The sequence below is a fragment of the Haplochromis burtoni genome, unplaced genomic scaffold (genome assembly GCF_018398535.1).
Source record: "Haplochromis burtoni strain Fernald_Lab_line unplaced genomic scaffold, NCSU_Asbu1 Contig_1001, whole genome shotgun sequence".
NCBI lineage: Eukaryota > Metazoa > Chordata > Actinopteri > Cichliformes > Cichlidae > Haplochromis > Haplochromis burtoni.
Genome location: NW_024583362.1, coordinates 41,985 through 61,943, shown reverse-complemented (window position 1 = coordinate 61,943; position 19,959 = coordinate 41,985). Strand labels below are relative to the sequence as shown.

At 39.4% G+C, this 19,959-nt stretch overlaps 2 protein-coding genes across 2 annotated transcripts in view; one reads left to right on the top strand and one right to left on the bottom strand.

Moving 5' to 3' along the window:
- Nucleotides 1-4,204, bottom strand: part of tut4 (terminal uridylyl transferase 4) — a gene marked incomplete in the record, with an annotated part of 37,201 nt that extends 32,997 nt beyond the window's left edge. Inside the window, 8 exon segments of the mRNA XM_042216302.1 lie at nt 90-141; nt 229-317; nt 444-621; nt 712-828; nt 1,936-2,087; nt 2,178-2,740; nt 3,796-3,941; nt 4,053-4,204. Coding sequence (XP_042072236.1) covers nt 90-141; nt 229-317; nt 444-621; nt 712-828; nt 1,936-2,087; nt 2,178-2,661 — 1,072 coding nt within the window.
- A 1,422-nt stretch (nt 4,205-5,626) lies between these two features.
- On the top strand, nt 5,627-12,458 carry gpx7 (glutathione peroxidase 7). Its single transcript, XM_005951385.2, has 3 exons — nt 5,627-5,855; nt 10,586-10,847; nt 11,031-12,458. The coding sequence occupies exons 1-3, from the start codon at nt 5,724-5,726 to the stop codon at nt 11,192-11,194; spliced, it is 558 nt and encodes a 185-aa protein (XP_005951447.1). The 5' UTR covers nt 5,627-5,723; the 3' UTR covers nt 11,195-12,458.
- Nucleotides 12,459-19,959: the final 7,501 nt, after the last annotated feature.

Genomic DNA, 19,959 nt, shown 5'->3' with positions numbered 1-19,959 from the left:
CCCGAAACAGCATTCAGCTAATCTGGAGTTATATACAGCCTAATAACCAGCACATCAACTTAATATAAAATGCAACTGAGAAAACTTACGACTGTTTTTGAGGATTTCCAGCACCTGAATTAAGACTTCAGGTTGTGTCATCTGAACAGACATAAGAAAAGGTCACTGCTGTCATTGTGCTTTTGTGTTAAGAGTAAATGGATTGCAAACTATTAGCAGCAGACTTACTGAGGGAGGGTAGGTGACATCAATGTTGATATCACTTGTCTTGAAGGCAAAACGGGTAAGACACGAACCATAGAGACGGAGCGAACAAGCTGGAAACCAAAGAATCAACGTCAGGCAGATCTATAGTCTACGCAGAATAACTCTCACAGAAAGACTGCCAACTGTCAATAAAGATAAAATCAAGGAATTGACTGGATGCGATCACATCATACAACCTGTGAGGTGTTTCTGTATAATGATCTCCATCCTGCTGACCACTGTCTTTCGAATCTCAAAGTCTTCATCTGATATCCCTTGCTGCCTGGCAGTTTCTAGGACAGCGGCATTGACAGCCCACAGCTGAGCAGCAGAAGGAGGTGGCAGGGCACGCAGCTCGTTTTCCTCTTGTTTCTCCTAACATGTCACAAGCAGAATGTGTAAACTATTTTAAAATCTTCCTATCAGTCCACTCAGATAAACACCAGCACACCACAAGTACTTTACCATTATGTTTTTTTTGTGTCTCTTTTCCTTGATGTGTTTGTGTGCTCCTTGAATGTTCTCAATGTGCACAGAGCACAGCTTGCATATGTACTGGTAGTTTGGGTACTCAGGGGACTGCTGTAAAAACAAAGACATAGGCAATCAATTTATGTTCTCTACATGTGGGGGATTTGTTATTTGGATCTTCCAGCTTATAATTAAACATTGGATCTCACCTTGCCATGCTGAGTGGAGATTAAAAAAAAAAAAAAAGTGCCCAGTACAAAAAAACCAAAAACACACATTCTGAAAATGACTCAAAGTAACAGAAGAATGAAATAGCGAAAATTAGGAAGAACAGATCCTGTTATACATCCTGTTTAAAAACTGAATGTTCATATCAAACATTATCAGGGCTTCATAAAAATAAGCTCAGCTTATGTACAGGAAATTCCCATCAGCCAAAACCTTCCGACTACTCTAGAATGTGTTTCAGGCCGTCTTTGCTAAGTATGATCTTAGAGACAGTGAACAGTTTGGGTTTGGTTTGTATTTTAAAGAGGAGCAGCCAATTAGATGAACTAAGGGGCTTCACCATGGTCCAAATGGTAGAAAAATACGATAATGCGTCCAGTTTAAACTGAGCTCAATCTTGAGTTTACTCAGACTTTTCTATTAGAATGAGCCTTTTAGTCTTTTTTCCCCATTTATATGAGACAGAAATGATTAGCCATTAATGATCAGTGCATCAATGTTTAATTAGAATGATCACATTTAGGTTAGCACCAAAAATGAAAATGAGATTTAACACATGATCTGCCTGTGTGCTACTATTTTTTTCCCATGTTTAATTTAACTAGACAATTAGATAATTATTATAGTACAGTAGCAATCTGCTTTATAGCTAAATTGTAAGCTGATTTATTCCAATGTAAAGGCAAGACCTTACTGCCAAAATGTCCTCAAGCTTTAGTTAACCCTTTATTTACAGAAGAGCCATTCCATTTGGATATTTTCATTTGTGCTGCTGTTTATGAAAATAAGTGTATCATAAAAATACATGTATCTCAAAAATAAAGTTATGAACACATTCAAATTAAGATGCTTTTTAAAATTTTTATACATGTGGAAAAATGCAAATTAAAAAAAATTATTGCACTGTCTAGTAATTTAGCAATTCTGGACCTATTACATACATATTATTAAAATTTGGTATACAAAGGTTATACTGAGTGGTTTTCTCACTTTCAGCAGTCGGTAGATGTAGTCTCTGCGGAGACGCTCCTCTGCCTGTCGGAGGCCCAGCTGTTGCTCTGTGAGAGGTCCTTCCTCCACAGTGGGCCTCACCTCTGGGCCCTCTTGCACAGACTGATTCATCAGCGTTGCGGCTTTCAACACTAAAAAAACAGCAAACACAAAGCACTTTACTGGAGTTCTATTTGATGAAGAAGACTTCTTCATTTCAGGAAAAATGCTTTACAACCCACCTTGGGATTTTTCTTTTGCCAGGGCTCTAGTAGAGCTCCTAGCCTGCTCTGTAAGCCCTTTGTCAGGGGTAACAGGCACTACAGAAGAGCTGCTCTCTTTGTTTGCTGAGGGGCTGCTGTCTGCAGAAAGAGATGTTCTGGACTCAGAAGCCTGTGGCACCAGGTGCTGCTGTAAGCTTGCCCCTTTTCCTTTGCCTCTCTCCCCAGAACCCGTTCTTCCAGTCAGCCTACTCAATCTGGATGGCCGACCTCTTCTCTTGTCCTGGGGAGTATCTGTAGAAGTCTTGCCTTGCCCACGGCTAACCTGGCTGCCTATATTATGTTCATCCTTGGCAGTCGTGCTGTTTTCTTTGCTGCGGCTTGCAGACTTATGACCCTCTCTCTGCACAAGAGTCTCTTTATTTGATTTCTCAGTGGATAAAGCTTTAGCTCCTCTGAGCTGAGACTGTTTGACTGGCTTTACTGGACTTAAGGACTCATCCATCCCTTTGTTTCTTCTGCTCTTATTCCTGGTGGAGTCAACACCACACTGAAGATGGCCAGGGAGGCAGGCCACCCAAAGTCTATGAAAAGAAGAAAAAATAAATTGTATCTGCAGTGAAATAATGTGTTGTGCATTGTTTTAACAATTCAGGTGAAGCTGACTAGCCGAATGCATATGTAAACTTTGAATGAGTAACTTAGAGAAAAATCTTTAGTTCATAATTGTTAGTTTATTGTTTATTTAAAACTTGTTTTTTTTAATAACAGATTTTTTTCCCTTTATTTTTTAAAAGAGTTGAGTTTGACTCATTAAAAAGGTGAATAACCAAGTTATAAATAAATAAGGAAGTGTTGAGTTAATTTTGGGTCAGATCTTTACCTTTTACTCTTTTGTTTAAAGGATTTATCATTGTTTAAAAGTAATAAAGATGAGCGGGGGGCGTTACAGAACAACTTTAACTTTGTCTTTAGAGTTCAAACAGATCATTTTTATTATGCATTGTCCACGCTGAACACAGAAAATCCCAGAGCCAAGTTACCAAGTGAGCACATCAATAAGTTTTTATGAAATCAAACTAAAATATCTTGTGAGCACACTAAACAAAAACTATGACAGATGTGCACATACAGTACAATTTATAAAACTCGTTTGTAATATTCTCAGTTAAAACAAAAATCGTTTAGCACAGAGATCCACACTGCTGCTAATGATCATTTTCATTCGTCATAAAGCAACAGACCAATTTGTCTATAAAATGCTGAAATTAATCAAACAAAATTTAGCATCGTAGTTCCAACGTAATCAAACTAGCGTTTTTAGATCAAACACAAATGCCAAATAGACAGTTTACCACCCTGATTGCTTTTCCCCCAGGTCTGTTCCTGGAAATCCACCTCCACTATCGCAGTTGGAGATTAATTTCGTTTTACAGTAAACCACAAGTTAGGGGTTGCAGACATTACTACTCACTGGGGCTTCCGTGTGTTTCAGTTTAGAGAAAAACAAACTTAAACACAACACCGAAAGCTAACACACACAGTTAGCTAAACTTCCGAGCAACAAATAAGGGAGGAAGATGCCATCACGCAGAGAAAAAAAATATGCGTTAAAATAGAATTAACTTAAAAAGCTTACCATTAAAGGTTAAATGTACCGTCTTACGTTATGGGAATGCTTCACGCTTACTTCCTGGGGTTGCTTTGCTCTGCAGAGTACGTTGTTAGCCCTCTCCGTAATGTTACTGAGGTTAGCTGCGATGCCCGGTCGTCCGCCTGAGCTAGCTACGGGAAATAAATAATACTGGTACTCACTTACTACACAGCAGCAAGTCATAAAAAACACAAAGGAGACGCTTAAACCATTGCACCACAACAGAGCACGCACTGACTTACTTTCGAACTCTTAAGTTGATTCGAAATTATTGTTTAGCTATCTCCATGGTTCTGGTCTACATAATGTTTTCAAATCCCACGGCCCTGGTCAAAACAGCAAGCATTGACGCCATGTTAATACATTACCCCGCTGCATTGTGGGAGTGCCAGTGATGATGAAGAGGGGCGTGTTTCGTGCCGCGTTCATGTACTACTAGGAAGGTCCTTGGTTTGTATACAACACCCTTTCTCTCTCTCCCTCTCCCCCCCCCTATATATATATATATATATATATATACACACACACACACACATTAGTGAAGCTGTGAAGAGTGTTATGTTGCTTGTAGCATCATTCTGCCCTTCACTTAAGTATCTAAAGCACAGTGCCCAGCAATTTCCCTTAGAATAGTTATCCCTGAATCAGAAACATATAAATTCTCATTCATCCTCCTCTCAATCATCTGAATTTTTGCTCTGTTTTCAGCAAGAAACACCTAAAGAGTAAAAGCTGAACTTATGCTATATTATTTTTGTTGATAGGCCTACGTCATACTTGCCCTAATCCTCCCTCATCAGGTTAGCAGGTTTCTGAGTCAATAATTTGCGCTGCTCTTGGTATAATGCTGGTTACTAAGTGCTGAAATACACTGGCTGGTCTTTATATATAAATTAAAGAACACTGTTAATAGATCACACTGTGATTGCAGCATCACAGTCATTTGCTTTGCTTAATAAACCTGTCCCATAGCCTCTAAAATAAAATAGCTACATTGTATCATAGCCATAGACATCCTACTTCAGGATGTCTGTGGCTAAAATAAAATTCCCTCCATTATTTTTCGCAACTGACACACACACAAGAACACACACACACACACACACACTACACACAACACACACACACACACAACACACACCCATATACATATATATATATATTATAATATATATATATATATATATATACTATATAATATTATTATATAATATAAATATATATACTATATGACAAACCTTAATCTTACAGAGCTTTTAATACACTTCTCAGTTCACGCAGTTCATGATCTACACCGAGAGTTCATGAAAATCTGTGTTTTTCATGCAAGGTAACAACTGGGCAAGAGTCAGCATGAATTGTAAAATACGGCTATAAATGATAATGATCTGTGTTGCTTTGTCAACTTTGTTGGAGGAATGTATGGTCCATTGCTATGAATTATGAAATGGCATTTTTTCCTCTCTTTTCATAAAGGATGATCCCAGTTTATACTAAAAGTGGCGATAAAGCAACTATTTCCTTAGTATTTGGTAGTATTTGGACAATTAGAACTGCTCCAAGGCGCCACACAGATACTTCTGGGTCACTGCTCTCATGTAGGAACCTTCCTGAATAAAACTGGAATGCACCCTAAACTGGGCCTCAGGTCCGTTATTCTGAGACATCAAGACACACTTTCCTCACGGGTTTACAGGCTAAATTGCTCGTTTCTGCTCATACCGAATACAACCGAAGACCAATAAGACTTTTATTTTTGTTAAGCGCTTCCTGCCCAGGAAACGCTGATCGCTGTGTGTAGCTTGAGTGCAGAGGAGGTGCGCAGACTGCTGGTGACTGCGGGGCGGACGGAGAAAGACTGCAGGAGTTTATCTTGGTTCCGCTGGTGTTGTGTTGGTGGTTTGACTGCAAAGATGTTCCCTGCAGTGCTCACAGTGTTACTGACTTTCTTCAGCCTCGCTGAAAGCAAACAGAAAGACGTTTATACTTTTAAAGTTGTGAATAGCAGGGGTAAGCTGGTATCTCTGGAGAAATATCGGGGTTCGGTAAGTACGACTCACAGCAGCTTAAACTACAGATGTTAGAGCGCAGTTTCTCGGCACGCCAGCCCTTTGCTTGAATGAATGTTGCATGGGAATGTTGGCTTCTTTCTTTCTTTTACTTCTCTCCATGAAATGTTGTTTGTAGATGTAACTAACACAGCAGTGATGAGAATCAGTTTGATTGTGGGCTGCTGGTGGGGATGTCCCGTCACGTAGCCCGGATAGCCTACGTGGCAGGCCTGCAGCCCCTGAAGCTGCAGAAAGTGCTGAGATTTCATTCAAACAAGTTACGGATCACCAGACCGCGTTAGCCCTAATCTGTCTGAAGACTTCACTCTATCTTCACTCTATCCGTCATCAGAGGTAACGGAACATACACGAGTTTGGTTTTTACCCCAGTTATTACAATAACTGTTGATATACACCTAAATAAAAATAAATAAACGTAATAATGCAACAATGATGTATATTACATATGACAACCTTTATATAAAATGATAATAATAAGACAAACTGCATCTTTTTTGACTTAGCTGTCTTTGACTTTATTTGCTTCCAAATTCTTAATCATGGAGCTTTAAATGATTATTATAGACGGTATCTTTCAAAAAGATATCCTTTTTGTAATAAGGTGAAAGACTCTCTGGATTTTGTTTTAACCATAAACACAAACAGACAAATTAAACTATAAATCTTTCACACACTACAGGTGAATGAACACAGTTTGTACACCACAGAGCTGTAGCGGTGCACTTTTTAAGGAAGAGTTACTGTAACTAGTACAGTGCCTAAATGGGTTGAGTGTACGTAAAGTTCCAATTTACATTTCATGTCAGCAAGGAATAATTAAATGTAAAAGCAAGACTGAAAACTGGTGTTCCATTACACATGAAAACTTTGCTGGACCTGCTGTGCTGCCATGTAGATTGGGCAAACAACCATTAAGATAAGACACTTGCTCACACACTGACATTCAAAGATGTTCAGTAATACGTACTGGATACCAAAGACAAGCAAAGCTATAGTCTAAAAAGTGAAGCTAGTGGGAAATACTTTTAAACCTGCATTCTTTTTCTGTGAGTCCAAAAAATGGATGATCTTTGAACCAGTTGAAGACAACAGTAGCACAGCATGATAGTTATTCACTGCATCTCACTTCAAAATGTTATATTCAGTTTCAGTTCAGTTGTATTTATAGTGTTAAATCACAACAAAAGCCACCTCAAGACACTTTATATTACAAGGCAAAGACCATCCAATATTAGAAAAATAACCCTAATAATTAGGGTAAGCACTTCTACATAACATCTGCAGCAGTATAATGTCAAGGACTTGTTTGAACCATTTTCCCTTGATGTCCTTATGCACATCCCATAGTTGAAAACAGTCGAACAGAGTCACTCTCATTTAATGGGTTATTGTGTTTTCCGTCTCCCCTCCTCCATCCTACCTTACCTCACCTCACTCTTTTCACACCCTCTTCTCATTCTATATGCATGTGTGTCACACATTATTATTAAGTTATAAAAATAAGATATCGGCACTTTGTGACTTTGTACTTTGTGACTAATAAATCAACACCAGCTGCTTCTTCAGTGAGATCCACATTCTGTGGATGAACTCCCACTCCACTGTCGCAGATTCCAGCATGCTGATTATAGTCCTTGATCATACTGTAGTGTAACTGTGGTTTCTTGTATTTTGTTCGAGTTTTTTGTTTGTTTTGTTTTATTTTAACTAGAGTTGTGCTTTGTGTGATTTTGGGGTGCATTTCTATTTGCTGGTGTTTTCTTGACCTCTCAGGGCCACTGTATAAAAGGCATCAAGGACTGCCAAAACAGCAGCCCTACCAGTGACAGCATACCAGTAAAGAAAACATAAGGCAATGGGTTGGCTTGTCCACTAGTAAACTGAGTGCAGATAAGGCTTTATTAGATGGCTAGATTATAGAAGTAGAAGGTACAGGACAGACTGGGGCTGCTGTTGACATACACCTATAGGAAAAATGCTTTGTTTGTATGAAACTTTAATGCCAGCAATTTTGCCAGCAAATGATCATCCACGAGAAATCACGGGTGGCAGACAGTAACTTTAATTCAAAAAATGGGAGTCATCCAATGACCCCGTACACTACCTTCTCAGCATTACACCCACTAAGTTTGAAGTTAATCATATTAACTGTCTTTGAGATATGGTACCAGACACATAAAGAGCTTAATTTATTAGAGATGTGGATATTTTCAGTATCCCATGTCATATATGTCAGACTTGCAATTGTATTATCTTGACACCAGATGTCACTAGATGATAAGATTACACACTGCTTTCTCAGGAAGCCATACTTCTGCAGTGATGATCTTCTGTAGTTTAACTGCGAGTTAAAGTATGAAGCTGTGACATGTATTAATGTGTATTAGGATACTTATTAGTCTCTGTATCTGTGAATGGCGTCTGTAACGTGTAAAGGCCTAAATCACAGTTATCTGTGGTTCAAATAATTAGTCAATCAGTGGGACGGCCAGACTTCACTTTTGCTTTTTTTGAAGAAGGAGCCTGTCTGTCTGTCTGTACACAGTGGGGCAATATGTGTGTGTGTGTGTATATATATATAAAAGATGACAGAGGCCTGTAATTTTCATCATAGATATACCTCAACTATGACAGACAAAATGAGAAAAAAATATCCAGAAAATCACATTGTCTGATTTTTAAAGAATTTCTTTGCAGATTGTGGTGGAAAATAAGTATTTGGTCAATAATAAAAGTTCATCTCAATACTTTGTTACATACCCTTTGTTTGCAATGACAGAGGCCAAATGTTTTCTGCAAGTCTTCAAGGTTTTCACACACTGTTGCTGCTATTGTGGCTTATTCCTCCGTGCAGATCTCCTCTAGAGCAGCAGTCCCCAACCTTTTTTGCGCGATGGTTTATGTCCGACAATATTTTCACGGACTGCAAGATGTCGTGGATAAATACAACAAAATAAAACCAGTAGCAGTACCAAAAAAAAAAAAAAAATTCATAACACACGGGAAAACACCCAGGGAAACAGAGTTAACAATAAAAACAATAAAAAACAATGATAAAAACCAATAAAAATCATAAAAAAAATTCACACCCAAGCCTCAACTCCGGAACCAAATGACTCATGGTCCGGTACTGGTCCGTGGCCCAAGGGTTGGGGTCCGCTGCTCTAGATCAGTCATGTTTTGGGGCTGTCGCTGGGGAGTCTTTGTCTGGCCTGTGAGCCTTCTAGGACTGGGCGATATATCAAGTTTTTTTTTAAAAAAATATCGATATATTTTCGTACGAGATATAAGATGTGACAATATCGTTTATATTGATATAGTATATGTTACGTTATAATTATACTCGTGGAGCCGCAAGTTTGCATCTCTTTCATCCACTTTTGTTTCTCTGCAACGTTACTGGGCCTCGCCTCTCCTTCACTGAACACAACTCCCCCTCCCCCATCGCTTCACCTGCATGCAACGGCAAGATGGACACGGCAAATCTCCGTTAACGAGTTACCGCGGATCGCCCCGTGCGTGAGGCTGGACGGCGTCAACGTGTTAGCGAGCTAACCGCGCTAACGACATGCATGGCCTAAAATCCTTTCATTTTCTGTATGTATGAATTCTGGTTGTGCCTACTGACCGCGAACCGATTTTATGTGGTACACGGCGCTCAGCAATCTGTCAAAAAATGTTTTAGTTCCACTTTGGAAAGCTACGGAGCTGCACCGCTTGATGGATTGTCGGAGCATTACGGTGTAGGCTACCGTATTCCGGAGCCTCGCGGAGTGATACGTACTGTGCTTCAACGTAATATTACCGTATTGTGTGTGTATAAGCACCATAAATGGCACCTGTTAAGAGACACGGTTATGAAGCAGATTTCAAACTCCAGGCTGCCAGTCACGCAGTACAACTTGGGAAAAGAGCAGCTGTGAAATCTGTCTTTGTTATGCTCAGCGTCTTTTAGTTTACATTTTGACTGCACAATTGTGAGCTTTTTGTTATGCACAAAAACAACATTGTTTTCTTTTATTTATGGAGCATTATTATTTAATAAATGCTGATAATTTATTTTCGAGTAATTTCTTCATGTACATCTACGCTGTATGTTAATAAAAGTGCCTGTGTGACATCTGGGACACAGCTTTGACTAAGAACTCTCTTTTTGTTCTTACCTTATGGCTTAAAAAAATATCGAGATATATATTGTATATCGCCATCCAGCTAAAAAATATCAAGATATGAATTTTGGGTCATATCGCCCAGCCCTAGTGCCTTCTCCACTTTGCTGTCCATCTTCACTGTCACAGTGCAATAAAGACAAAAATAGTCTAAAAAGAGACAACTAAACAAACAATTTTATATCAGATATGGTCTCAGTGAAAGTAACCGTTATTTAACATAAATTGATGAAAAAATATCCATATCTGTTTCAGTTATAGCAGGTGGCCTCTTCACTGAATGTGTCATCCTCAGCAGCCTTGTAAAATTGGTCAATGGCAACCTTTAACTAACACATATAGCTTTATAGATCCAACATATACTGTACAGTGGGGTGATTCAATCCAGTGGTTGCCAACTTTATGTGAACTACATGCAAATAAAACTGCAAGTAGTTCATTTAATTATGCATGTTTAAAGAAACATATATACTGACACATATTAAGCTAGGAAAGCTTTTGTGGTGTTTTTACAGTGTTTTCTGGTGGCTTTAGGTTTCCCTGGTGGTAAACGTAGCTAGTGAATGTGGCTTCACTGAGGAACACTACAATCAACTGCAGCAGCTCCAGCGGGACTTTGGTCCATATCACTTCAATGTGCTAGCCTTCCCCTGTAACCAATTTGGACAGCAGGAACCTGGCAGTGACAAGGAGATTGACAGCTTTGTGCGCAGAGTCTACGGAGTCTCCTTTCCTCTGTTCAGCAAAATTGCTGTTGTTGGCACTGGAGCCAACAATGTCTACAAGTACCTTCTTGGTGAGTAACTGCCTCTCTTGGAGGGGGGGGTTATGAGAGAGCAGTCGTGTGCGGTGTAGAAAAAAGAGAGGGGAAAAATAGAAACCTTTGAAGCAAAACTTAAAACAAAAAATGTTTTTTTAAAAGGTTACAAGCTTACACGAACCTGTTATTACGACATCTATGTCATTTAATCTTTTACAGAGGCATCTGGAAAGGAGCCTGACTGGAATTTCTGGAAGTATCTGATTGACGTTAACGGCAAAGTGGTGGATGCATGGGGACCAAAAGTCTCTGTCAAAGAAATTCGCCCTAAAATTGCTGAAATGGTGCGGCAAATAATCTTGAAGAAGAAAGAAGAGCTTTAACACATTTCGCTTCGCTTCAAGACTCTACTTAATGTTAATACCACAGGGAAACTGTGGCAGGTTTGAGCAGAAAATGAGTCACTGCTTTGGTAACATTACACTAAAGCCATGGCTTATTCATTTGTGTTAAGGAAGTAAAACGATTTGTGGTAGGTCTTGTTTGTAGCTATGAATAATTTTTTAAAAAGGTGGCGCTACAGGAAATAGAAGATCAAATACACTGGGGATTGAGGCAATATAAGGTGTGATCAAGCAGCAACCCTCAGGCCAAAGAAAGGTTCCAAACATTCCTTAAATAGCTACACGAAGCTGGCTCCAAAATGCGTCAGTACTTTTGGCTCGCATGTCTAAAAATCCTTGCAGGATTAAAAAGCACACACTGGAACAAAAATTGTATTTGGCCTCTAATGATATCTAGGGGTGTGGCTGCTTTAATCGACAGGTATGCTAATTTAAGTCTCACAACCTTCTCTCAGTGTTTGTGGTGTTGGAGTTTATCCAAATTGATCAGCTACAACTGTACTTCTTTACTTGATCGTCTTAGTAAGATTCAAAGCTCCTAAATGTGTTATGGAAATTTTCATCTTTCTGACACCTAAGTTAAAGTGTACTGTAACAGAAAACTTAATTTGTCTTGAATCTGTACTAAATTTTCCACAATTTCATTGTAATTTCTTTCCTCTACTTACATTTTATTGTTCTTATTGTCATTCTTCCCATGCTTTGCTCTGGTTATATTTAGAGTTCCTTCAGTTGTCCAAGCCAGTAGTATTAAATAGTACATGGTCTCTTCTTTTCTGTTCAGCAACTGATTTAATTGGCATATGAATAATTGATCAGTAGTTACAAGACAAATGTCTATATTATTAATTAAATGTTAAGCAAAAATGAACAAAAATATTTTTGTCGGTTCATTTAAAATGTTTGGACCCCAGATTGATTGGATGGCGGAAGTAGTGGACCTCCAGCTATTTTAATAGGGGACCCCTGAGATAGTCTATATAATTATTAAATTGAAACAATTATTTGAGTTTAACATAAGGAAATGTTAGTTAGTGACCGATTAGCCTAGTGACCTTTCCGTGTTTCTCATAATAAACCATTTCAGTGCCTCATCTTCAGCTGCAGGTCTAAACATCCTTCAGTTCAGTTCAATGCAGTTAGAGCAGTAAGGCAAGGCAAGGCAAGTTTATTTGTATAGCACAATTCAACAACAAGGTGATTCAAAGTGTTTTACAGAGACATTAGAAACAAGAACAAATAAAAAGCATGATTTAAAACTGATTAAAACAAACAAACAAACAAACTAATTTACAAACAAAACAGTATATAAAATCAGAACAGTAGATAAAATCAGTAGTTAAATGTAAGTTTTGAAATTTAAGCTTAAAAGTGTGAATTTGGTGCTTTATTCAAATGCAGCTGAGAATAGGTGAGTCTTCAACCTGGATTTAAATAAACTGAGTGTTTCAGATGATCTGAGGCTTTCTGGGAGTTTGTTCCAGATATAAGGAGCATAAAAGCTGAATGCAGCTTCCCCGTGTCTGGTTCTGACTCTGGGAACTGATAAAAAACCGGATCCAGATGACCTGAGGGATCTGGAAGGTTCATACTGGGTCAGGAGGTCACTGATGTATTTTGGTCCTAAACCATTCAGAGCTTTATAGACCAGCATCAGAACTTTAAAGTCTATCCTCTAGCGGACAGGCAGCCAGTGTAAAGACCTCAGAGCTGGACTGATGTGGTCCACTTTTTTGGTCTTAGTGAGGACTCGAGCAGCAGAGTTCTGAATGAGCTGTAGTTGTCTGACTGATTTTTTCGGTAGACCTGTAAAGATGCTGTTACAGTAATCAAGCCTACTAAAGATGAATGCATGGACTAGTTTTTCCAGGTCCTGCTGAGACATCAGATCTTTTATCCTTGATATATTCTTGAGGTGATAGTGAGCTGATTTTGTTATTGTCTTAAAGTGTTTTTCTAAGTTTAGGTCTGCATCCATCACTACACCCAAATTTCTCGCCTGGTTTGTGGTTTTTAGGTGTATAGATTGAAGTTCTCTGGTGACCTGTAATCGTTTTTCTTTGGCACCAAAGACTATTACCTCAGTTTTGTTTTTGTTTAGCTGGAGAAAATTGTGGCACAACCAGTCATTAATTTCCTCAATGCATTTACCAAGAGCCTGTACAGGGCCTCGGTCTCCTGGTGACATTGTGATATATATTTGTGTGTCATCTGCATAGCTATGATAGTTTATTTTGTTGTTCTTTATAATCTGTGCCAATGGGAGCATGTAAATGTTAAACAGAAAGGGTCCCAAGATGGAACCTTGGGGAACTCCACATGTGATACTTGTCTGCTCAGATGTGAAGTTACCTATTGATACAAAGTATTTCCTGTTTTCTAAGTATGTTTTGAACCAGTTTAATACAGTTCCTGAAAGACCTGTCCAGTTCTCCAGTCGTGGAGCTTTACTGCTAATGTTCAGACATTAGCAGTAGAGCTAATGTTTGAACTACAGAACTGACTTTAATCAGCATTCAAGCTCATAGTGAGTTCTGTAGTCAAAAATCATTTATTTGTACCGATTAGCTAATGAACATGGCTTTCCCCAACACCCAACTGCTCATCCTCGCTAAAAACCATAAGGGGGAAAGCATAAGATGCTAGTTACTGCAGCCCCAAACAATGACATTCCACCACCATGCTTGACTGTAGGCAAGACACACTTGCCTTTGTACTCCTCACCTGGATGCCGCCACACACCCTTGACACCATCTGAACCAAATAAGTTTATCTTGGTCTCATCAGACATGTCCTTAGTCTGCTTGTCTTTAGCAAAATGTTTGCGGGCTTTCTTGTGCATTATCTTTAGAAGAGGCTTCCTTCTGGGACGACAGCCGTTTGATGCATTGTGCGGAGCGTATGGTCTGAGCACTGACAGGCTGACCTTTCACACCTCCAACCTCTGCAGCAATGCTGGCAGCAATCATACATCTATTTTCAAAAGACAACCTCTATGATGCGAAGCATGTGCACTCAACTTCTTTGGTCAACCATGGCGAAGTTATGTTAGGTTCTGACTGGAACCTGTGCTGTTAAACTGCTGTATGGTCTTGACCACCATGCTGCAGCTCATTTTCATGGTGTTGGCAATTTTCTTATAGCTTAGGCTATCTTTATGTACAATAACAATTCTTTTTATCAGCTCCTCAGAGAATACTTTCCTATGATGTGGCATGATAAACTTCCAGTGACCAGTGAGAGAGTGTGAGAGCAATAACATCAAATTCAACACACCTGTTCTTTATTTGTGCCTGAGACCTTGTAAAACTAACGTGTCACATGACTCCTGGAAGGGAAATGACAAACTGGGCACAATTTGGACATTTTACTTTAGGGGTATACTCACTTTGAAGCAGATTTTAATCAGGCTGGTACAGTTATGTTCAGCCAGTTCTTAATTGCACTGGAACATGTGACAATGATTAAAAGCTACACTTCAGCTATTAGCAGTGGCTCAAGGTCAAAGTAGCCATTCATTTTACCTGAATTCTCGAATCTCTCTCTTCCTAATTATGTCCCTATTTCAGTCATTTTACTTGTTGGTGTAGGTATTATGGGCACCTGAGATGAAATTCCCTCTGTTTGAAAAACTGAAATATATGCAAGTATTTGATGTTTAAATTTATAGGTGCCAATTTTTTGTATCTGAAGCGGCACAAGTATTACCTGTTTTATATAAACATGTAAAGAATAATCTTCTTTTTTTAATACTATACCATTAGGCTGAATGTATGTTTGTTTGTTTAGAAATAAATATGCTAAATGATGTCCCTGTGTGGTGAGAATGAAATAGCTTTAAGACTAAAGCATAGATTTTGATGTTACAGACCTGATCTGATATTTCCCCATTAAAATGTAGTTACCAATCTCCACTTTGCTTTTAGTGTCATTGTGAAGGCTCTTGGCTATTGGTGAGTGTTCAAACTGTATGTACTTTAGTTAAATGGTAAATTAGTTAAACTACTACTAAAGTACATTTGCTTGACTTGATGTACTTACCTACGTTAACTGTAATGACTATTAACAGAATACATTGTTTTAACAAAGTAAATGATGAGACTATTTCGGATTTTTCAAGTGCTTATCTGAGTCAACACAGTGAGGAGTGCCAGAGGAAACAGAATACCCAACCACAATCAAGAGGATACATTCCCAACCCACGGAGGTAGATACTACAGATTACACCCATAATTTAGGAGTGGAGTGGATGGAATGTCACACACGCAGTTCTGACTAAAACCTCATTGTGCACTTGTGGAATCAGCGTGAGGGTTGTTTGTGTCACAGTGACCAGCACAATCACTTTCAATGACTTGTGACAAATGCTGGTTGAAAAATGGGATGCCAACCCACACCAGTGTGTGACCAAGCTGGTAACCAGCATGAGGAGGAGATGCCAGGCTGTTGTGACTGTGTATCAGTCACAACAGCCTGTCAGGAAAGGTAACTCCAGTATCAACTTCGGTCTATTAAACATCCGCTCCCTCACTGGTAAGGGACATCTCATCCAGGATCTCCGATCGTAAGTTGGATTTTCTTTGCCTGACTGAAACGTGGCAACAGCCCAATGATTTTGTTTCTCTCAATAACTCCATTCCATCTGAGTTTGTTTATACCTGTCAACCTCGCAACTCGGGGAGGGGCGGGGGTCTCGCGATAATTCACCGGAAGCACTGGAAAGTTCTCCCTGTCTCTGCCCCTCTCTCCCATTCATTTGAAAACATTGCATTACAGCTCCCTGGATCTATCCCCACCAGTATATGTATATCGGCCACCTAAGCCAAATAAGGAGTTTTTAAATGAATTTGCTGCTCTACTCACTCATTTCTCTATACTTTCTCTAAATCTGATAATTGTTGGTGACTTCAATATTCATATGGACAGTGACAAAATCCCTCTTTCCAGAGATTTTACCCCCTGCCTGGAAAGTTTTGGGCTTCTACAGTACATAAAGTTTTCTACTCATTCTAAAGGACATATCTTGGATTTGCTCTGTTGTTGTGGTATTACCCCTACACATTGTAAAGACACATTGTTTCCCCAGTCTGATCACATGTTTATTTCTTTTAATGCAAACATAACCACTTTCAAAACCTGTACTCCTCGTAATATCACTTTTAGGAAAATTAGTAATATTAACCCAGCTGTTTTTTCATCTGCCATCCATGACCTTCCATCTATCCACAGCTCCTCAACCCCTCATGAACTTGTTTCTCATTATAATGTCAACCTCCATAACCTTCTTAACATATTTGCTCCCCTTAAACATCGAACTATCTCATTTTCCCGTTCAGCACCATGGTTTACCCCCAACCTGCGTCATCTTAAAGCTAAAGGATGCCAACTCGAACGTCTATTCATGAAAACTGGACTTACTATACATAAAGAAATGTATAATCATCATGTTTTGTTCTCTAAGGGCTGCATTGTTTCAGCCAAATACTCATACTACTCTGGTTTAATCAGTTCTAATGAAGATAACTACAGGTCTCTCTTTTCATTGTTCAGTAAAATTACAAAACCTCCAGTCATATTCCCCTTCCATATGTATTCTGCTGAGTTTTGTAATTCTCTTATCTTTTTCACCCATAAAATCTCAGATATCCACCGTCAACTTAACTCTGCAGGAGCTTCTTAATTTCCTGTTTCCCCCACTGTCTTCCTGTCAGTTATTTTCAAGCTTTACTCTTCCCTCCATAACTGAGGTATCTAATCTTATTATAAAATCTAAATCATCCACTTGTCACCTTGACCCTCTTCCCACTGTGTTAGTTAAAACCTGTATTCCCTTGTTAGCGCCTCTCATAACTAGTATTATCCATTCCTCCGTCAACACTGGAATCGTTCCTTCATCTCTGAAAAAGGCTTCTGTTATTCCAACTCCCAAAAAGCCTGGTGCAGACCCCAATAACTTTGATAATCTTCACCCTATATCAAATCTCCCCTTTATTTCAAAAATTCTTGAAAAAGTTGTCGCCTCCCAGCTTCACTTACACCTCAATAACCATAATCTCTATGAACAATTACAGTCTGGTTTCCGCCCCAATCATAGCACAGAAACTGCTCTGTTAAGGATTACCAATGACCTTCTGATGGCAGCTGATTCTGGTCTCCTATCCATCCTCATCCTTCTTGATCTTAGTGCAGCGTTTGATACCATTTCTCACAATATCCTCCTGAACCAGTTAGCGTCCATTGGCATTAGTCACACCCCCCTTGCCTGGTTCACCTCCTATCTCTCAGACCGCATTCAGTTTATCCAATTTAAATCCCACTCTTCAAGTCTCCATCCTGTTTCTGCTGGTGTGCCCCAGGGTTCAGTATTAGGGCCTCTTTTATTCATTATTTACATGCTAACTATTGGTCATATATTCTGAAAATATAATACACATTTTCACTGTTATGCTGATGACACCCAGCTCTACATTTCTTCTAAACCCAATTCATCCCTCCCACCTACCTACCTCTCAAACAGTCTTATCGAGATTAGATCCTGGTTCTCCTCCAATTTCTTTAAACTTAACAGTAATAAAACAGAAGTTTTACTTGTTGGTACAGCCTCTATCTTATCCAAATCCCACAGTTTTTCCATTAACATTGAAAGTTCTCCCACCCTTCCCTCCCCTCAGGTTAAGAGTTTGGGTGTCATACTTGATAATACTCTTTCATTCCAGTCTCACATTAATTATATAACCCGGTCTGCATACTTCCACTTATATAATATTAGCCGACTCCGTCCCTTCCTTACTCCCCATGCTGCTGCCATCCTTGTCCATAGCCTTATTACGTCCCGTATTGATTACTGCAATTCCCTCTTATTTGGTCTCTCTAAAAGGTCACTTCATAAACTCCAACTTCTTCAAAATTCCGCAGCGCGGGTTATAACTCGTACTCTGTCAAGAGCTCATATTACCCCAGTTCTTCAGCAGCTTCACTGGTTGCCTGTAGAAGCCAGGATAACCTTTAAAATCTTACTTCTCACGTACAAGTGTATCCATAAATCTGCTCCTTCCTTTTTGTGTGACCTGCTCCATATCACCACTATTACCCACCCTCTCAGATCCTCATCTGCTGTTCATCTTACTGTTCCGTCCGTACGTCTTACAACTATGGGGAACATAGCCTTCAGTTGCTCTGCTCCTCGGCTGTGGAACTCTCTTCCTCCAACCATAAGAAATATAGTCGCTCTTCCCGCATTGAAGTCACAGCTCAAAACACATCTGTTCAAACTGGCTTATTCGCTTTAGTGCTGATTTTATCTGTTGTCAAGTTCTGTTTTTGCAATTTTAACTTATTTTATGTATTTTATGACTATTGCTTCTTTTATTAATTTTGTTCTTTTGTAAGGTGACCTTAGGTTTTTGAAAGGCACCCTCAAATAAAATGTATTATTATTATTATTATCATTATTATTATTATTATTATCACTCTTCCACATGTAATTAATTAAGAAAGTAATTAGTTCAAAATCCCATTTATGCTTTTTTTCAGAGGACATGATTCCCAGGTGGAGGAGTTCAAGTACCTCGGGACACACAGAGAAGTAGATTGAGAAATAAATCAGAAGATTCAGTGTCCACATCACTGTAGATGTTCCACAATCCATCTACGTTCCACTCAGTGACATACAGATCAGTTTATAACTTTAATGTAATGTGTTTCGTCTGGATTTTTGGTTCATATTCTCTCTCCTTTAAAATGAAACATATATAAAAATGAGAGACTGTTCATTTCTGTTAGGTGTGGCTGTGTGCAGACAGGAAAAGGACCCAAGGTGCAGACTCCGGAGACAGACGTGAACTCAAAAAAGGCTTTTAATTAGGTACTCAAAAATATAACATAACTGAAAAAGCTCAAAACAAACTTAAACCAGAGAAATGACAGAACACACAGCAAAGTAAACGGTAGATCGTGACCCAGACACCAAGAAACACAGGGCTTAAATACACAGAGGGAGCAATCAGGGAATGGGTAACAGGAGGGAAACACAGCTGGGGCAAATCAGGCCTAACGAGACAAGGGGGAAGCAAAACCAGACACATTAACATCAGACATGGACTTTCAAAGTAAAACAGGAAACATAACACAGACTCACGGGCAGGCACTATAACAAAAGGGAACAGAGAACGTGGGAACTGTCATGGTCCTGCGGCCATGACTGAGTGACTTTGTGTTTGTGTTCTTTATTGTTATTACTTTCATTATTATTCATGGCTGTTTTGGGATGGTTTGTGTTTGGGATTTTAGACACTGGGTTCTGGGTTTGTGCTCCCTCTGTTGGTCCCTGGTGTTAGTGTTCCCCTGTCTCGTCAGGTTAATCAGGTCCAGCTGTTTCCCCCACCTGTGTGTGATTTCCCAGTGTCTCTTTGTGTATTTATAGTGTGTGATTTCCTCTGCTCCTCGTCGCGTCGTCTGTGTACATACCCTGTGTTCATCCTCCGTGTTCCTACCTGGTGTAATCCTCTGCGTGTTCTCCCTGCTGTTCTCCCTTCATGTTCAGGTTTGCCACTCCTCTGTGTAGTTTATCCCAGTTTAGTTTCGTCCTTAGTTCTGTTTGCCATCTCCACTTTGTGTTTGTTATCATCAATAAATCACCCTCACACCTGAATAAGTGCTGCACTTCGAGTCCTCCTTCCACTCTCCACACGGCCGCTGCCCCGGACCGTGACAGTACGACGCGACCACAAGATGGACCCAGCAGC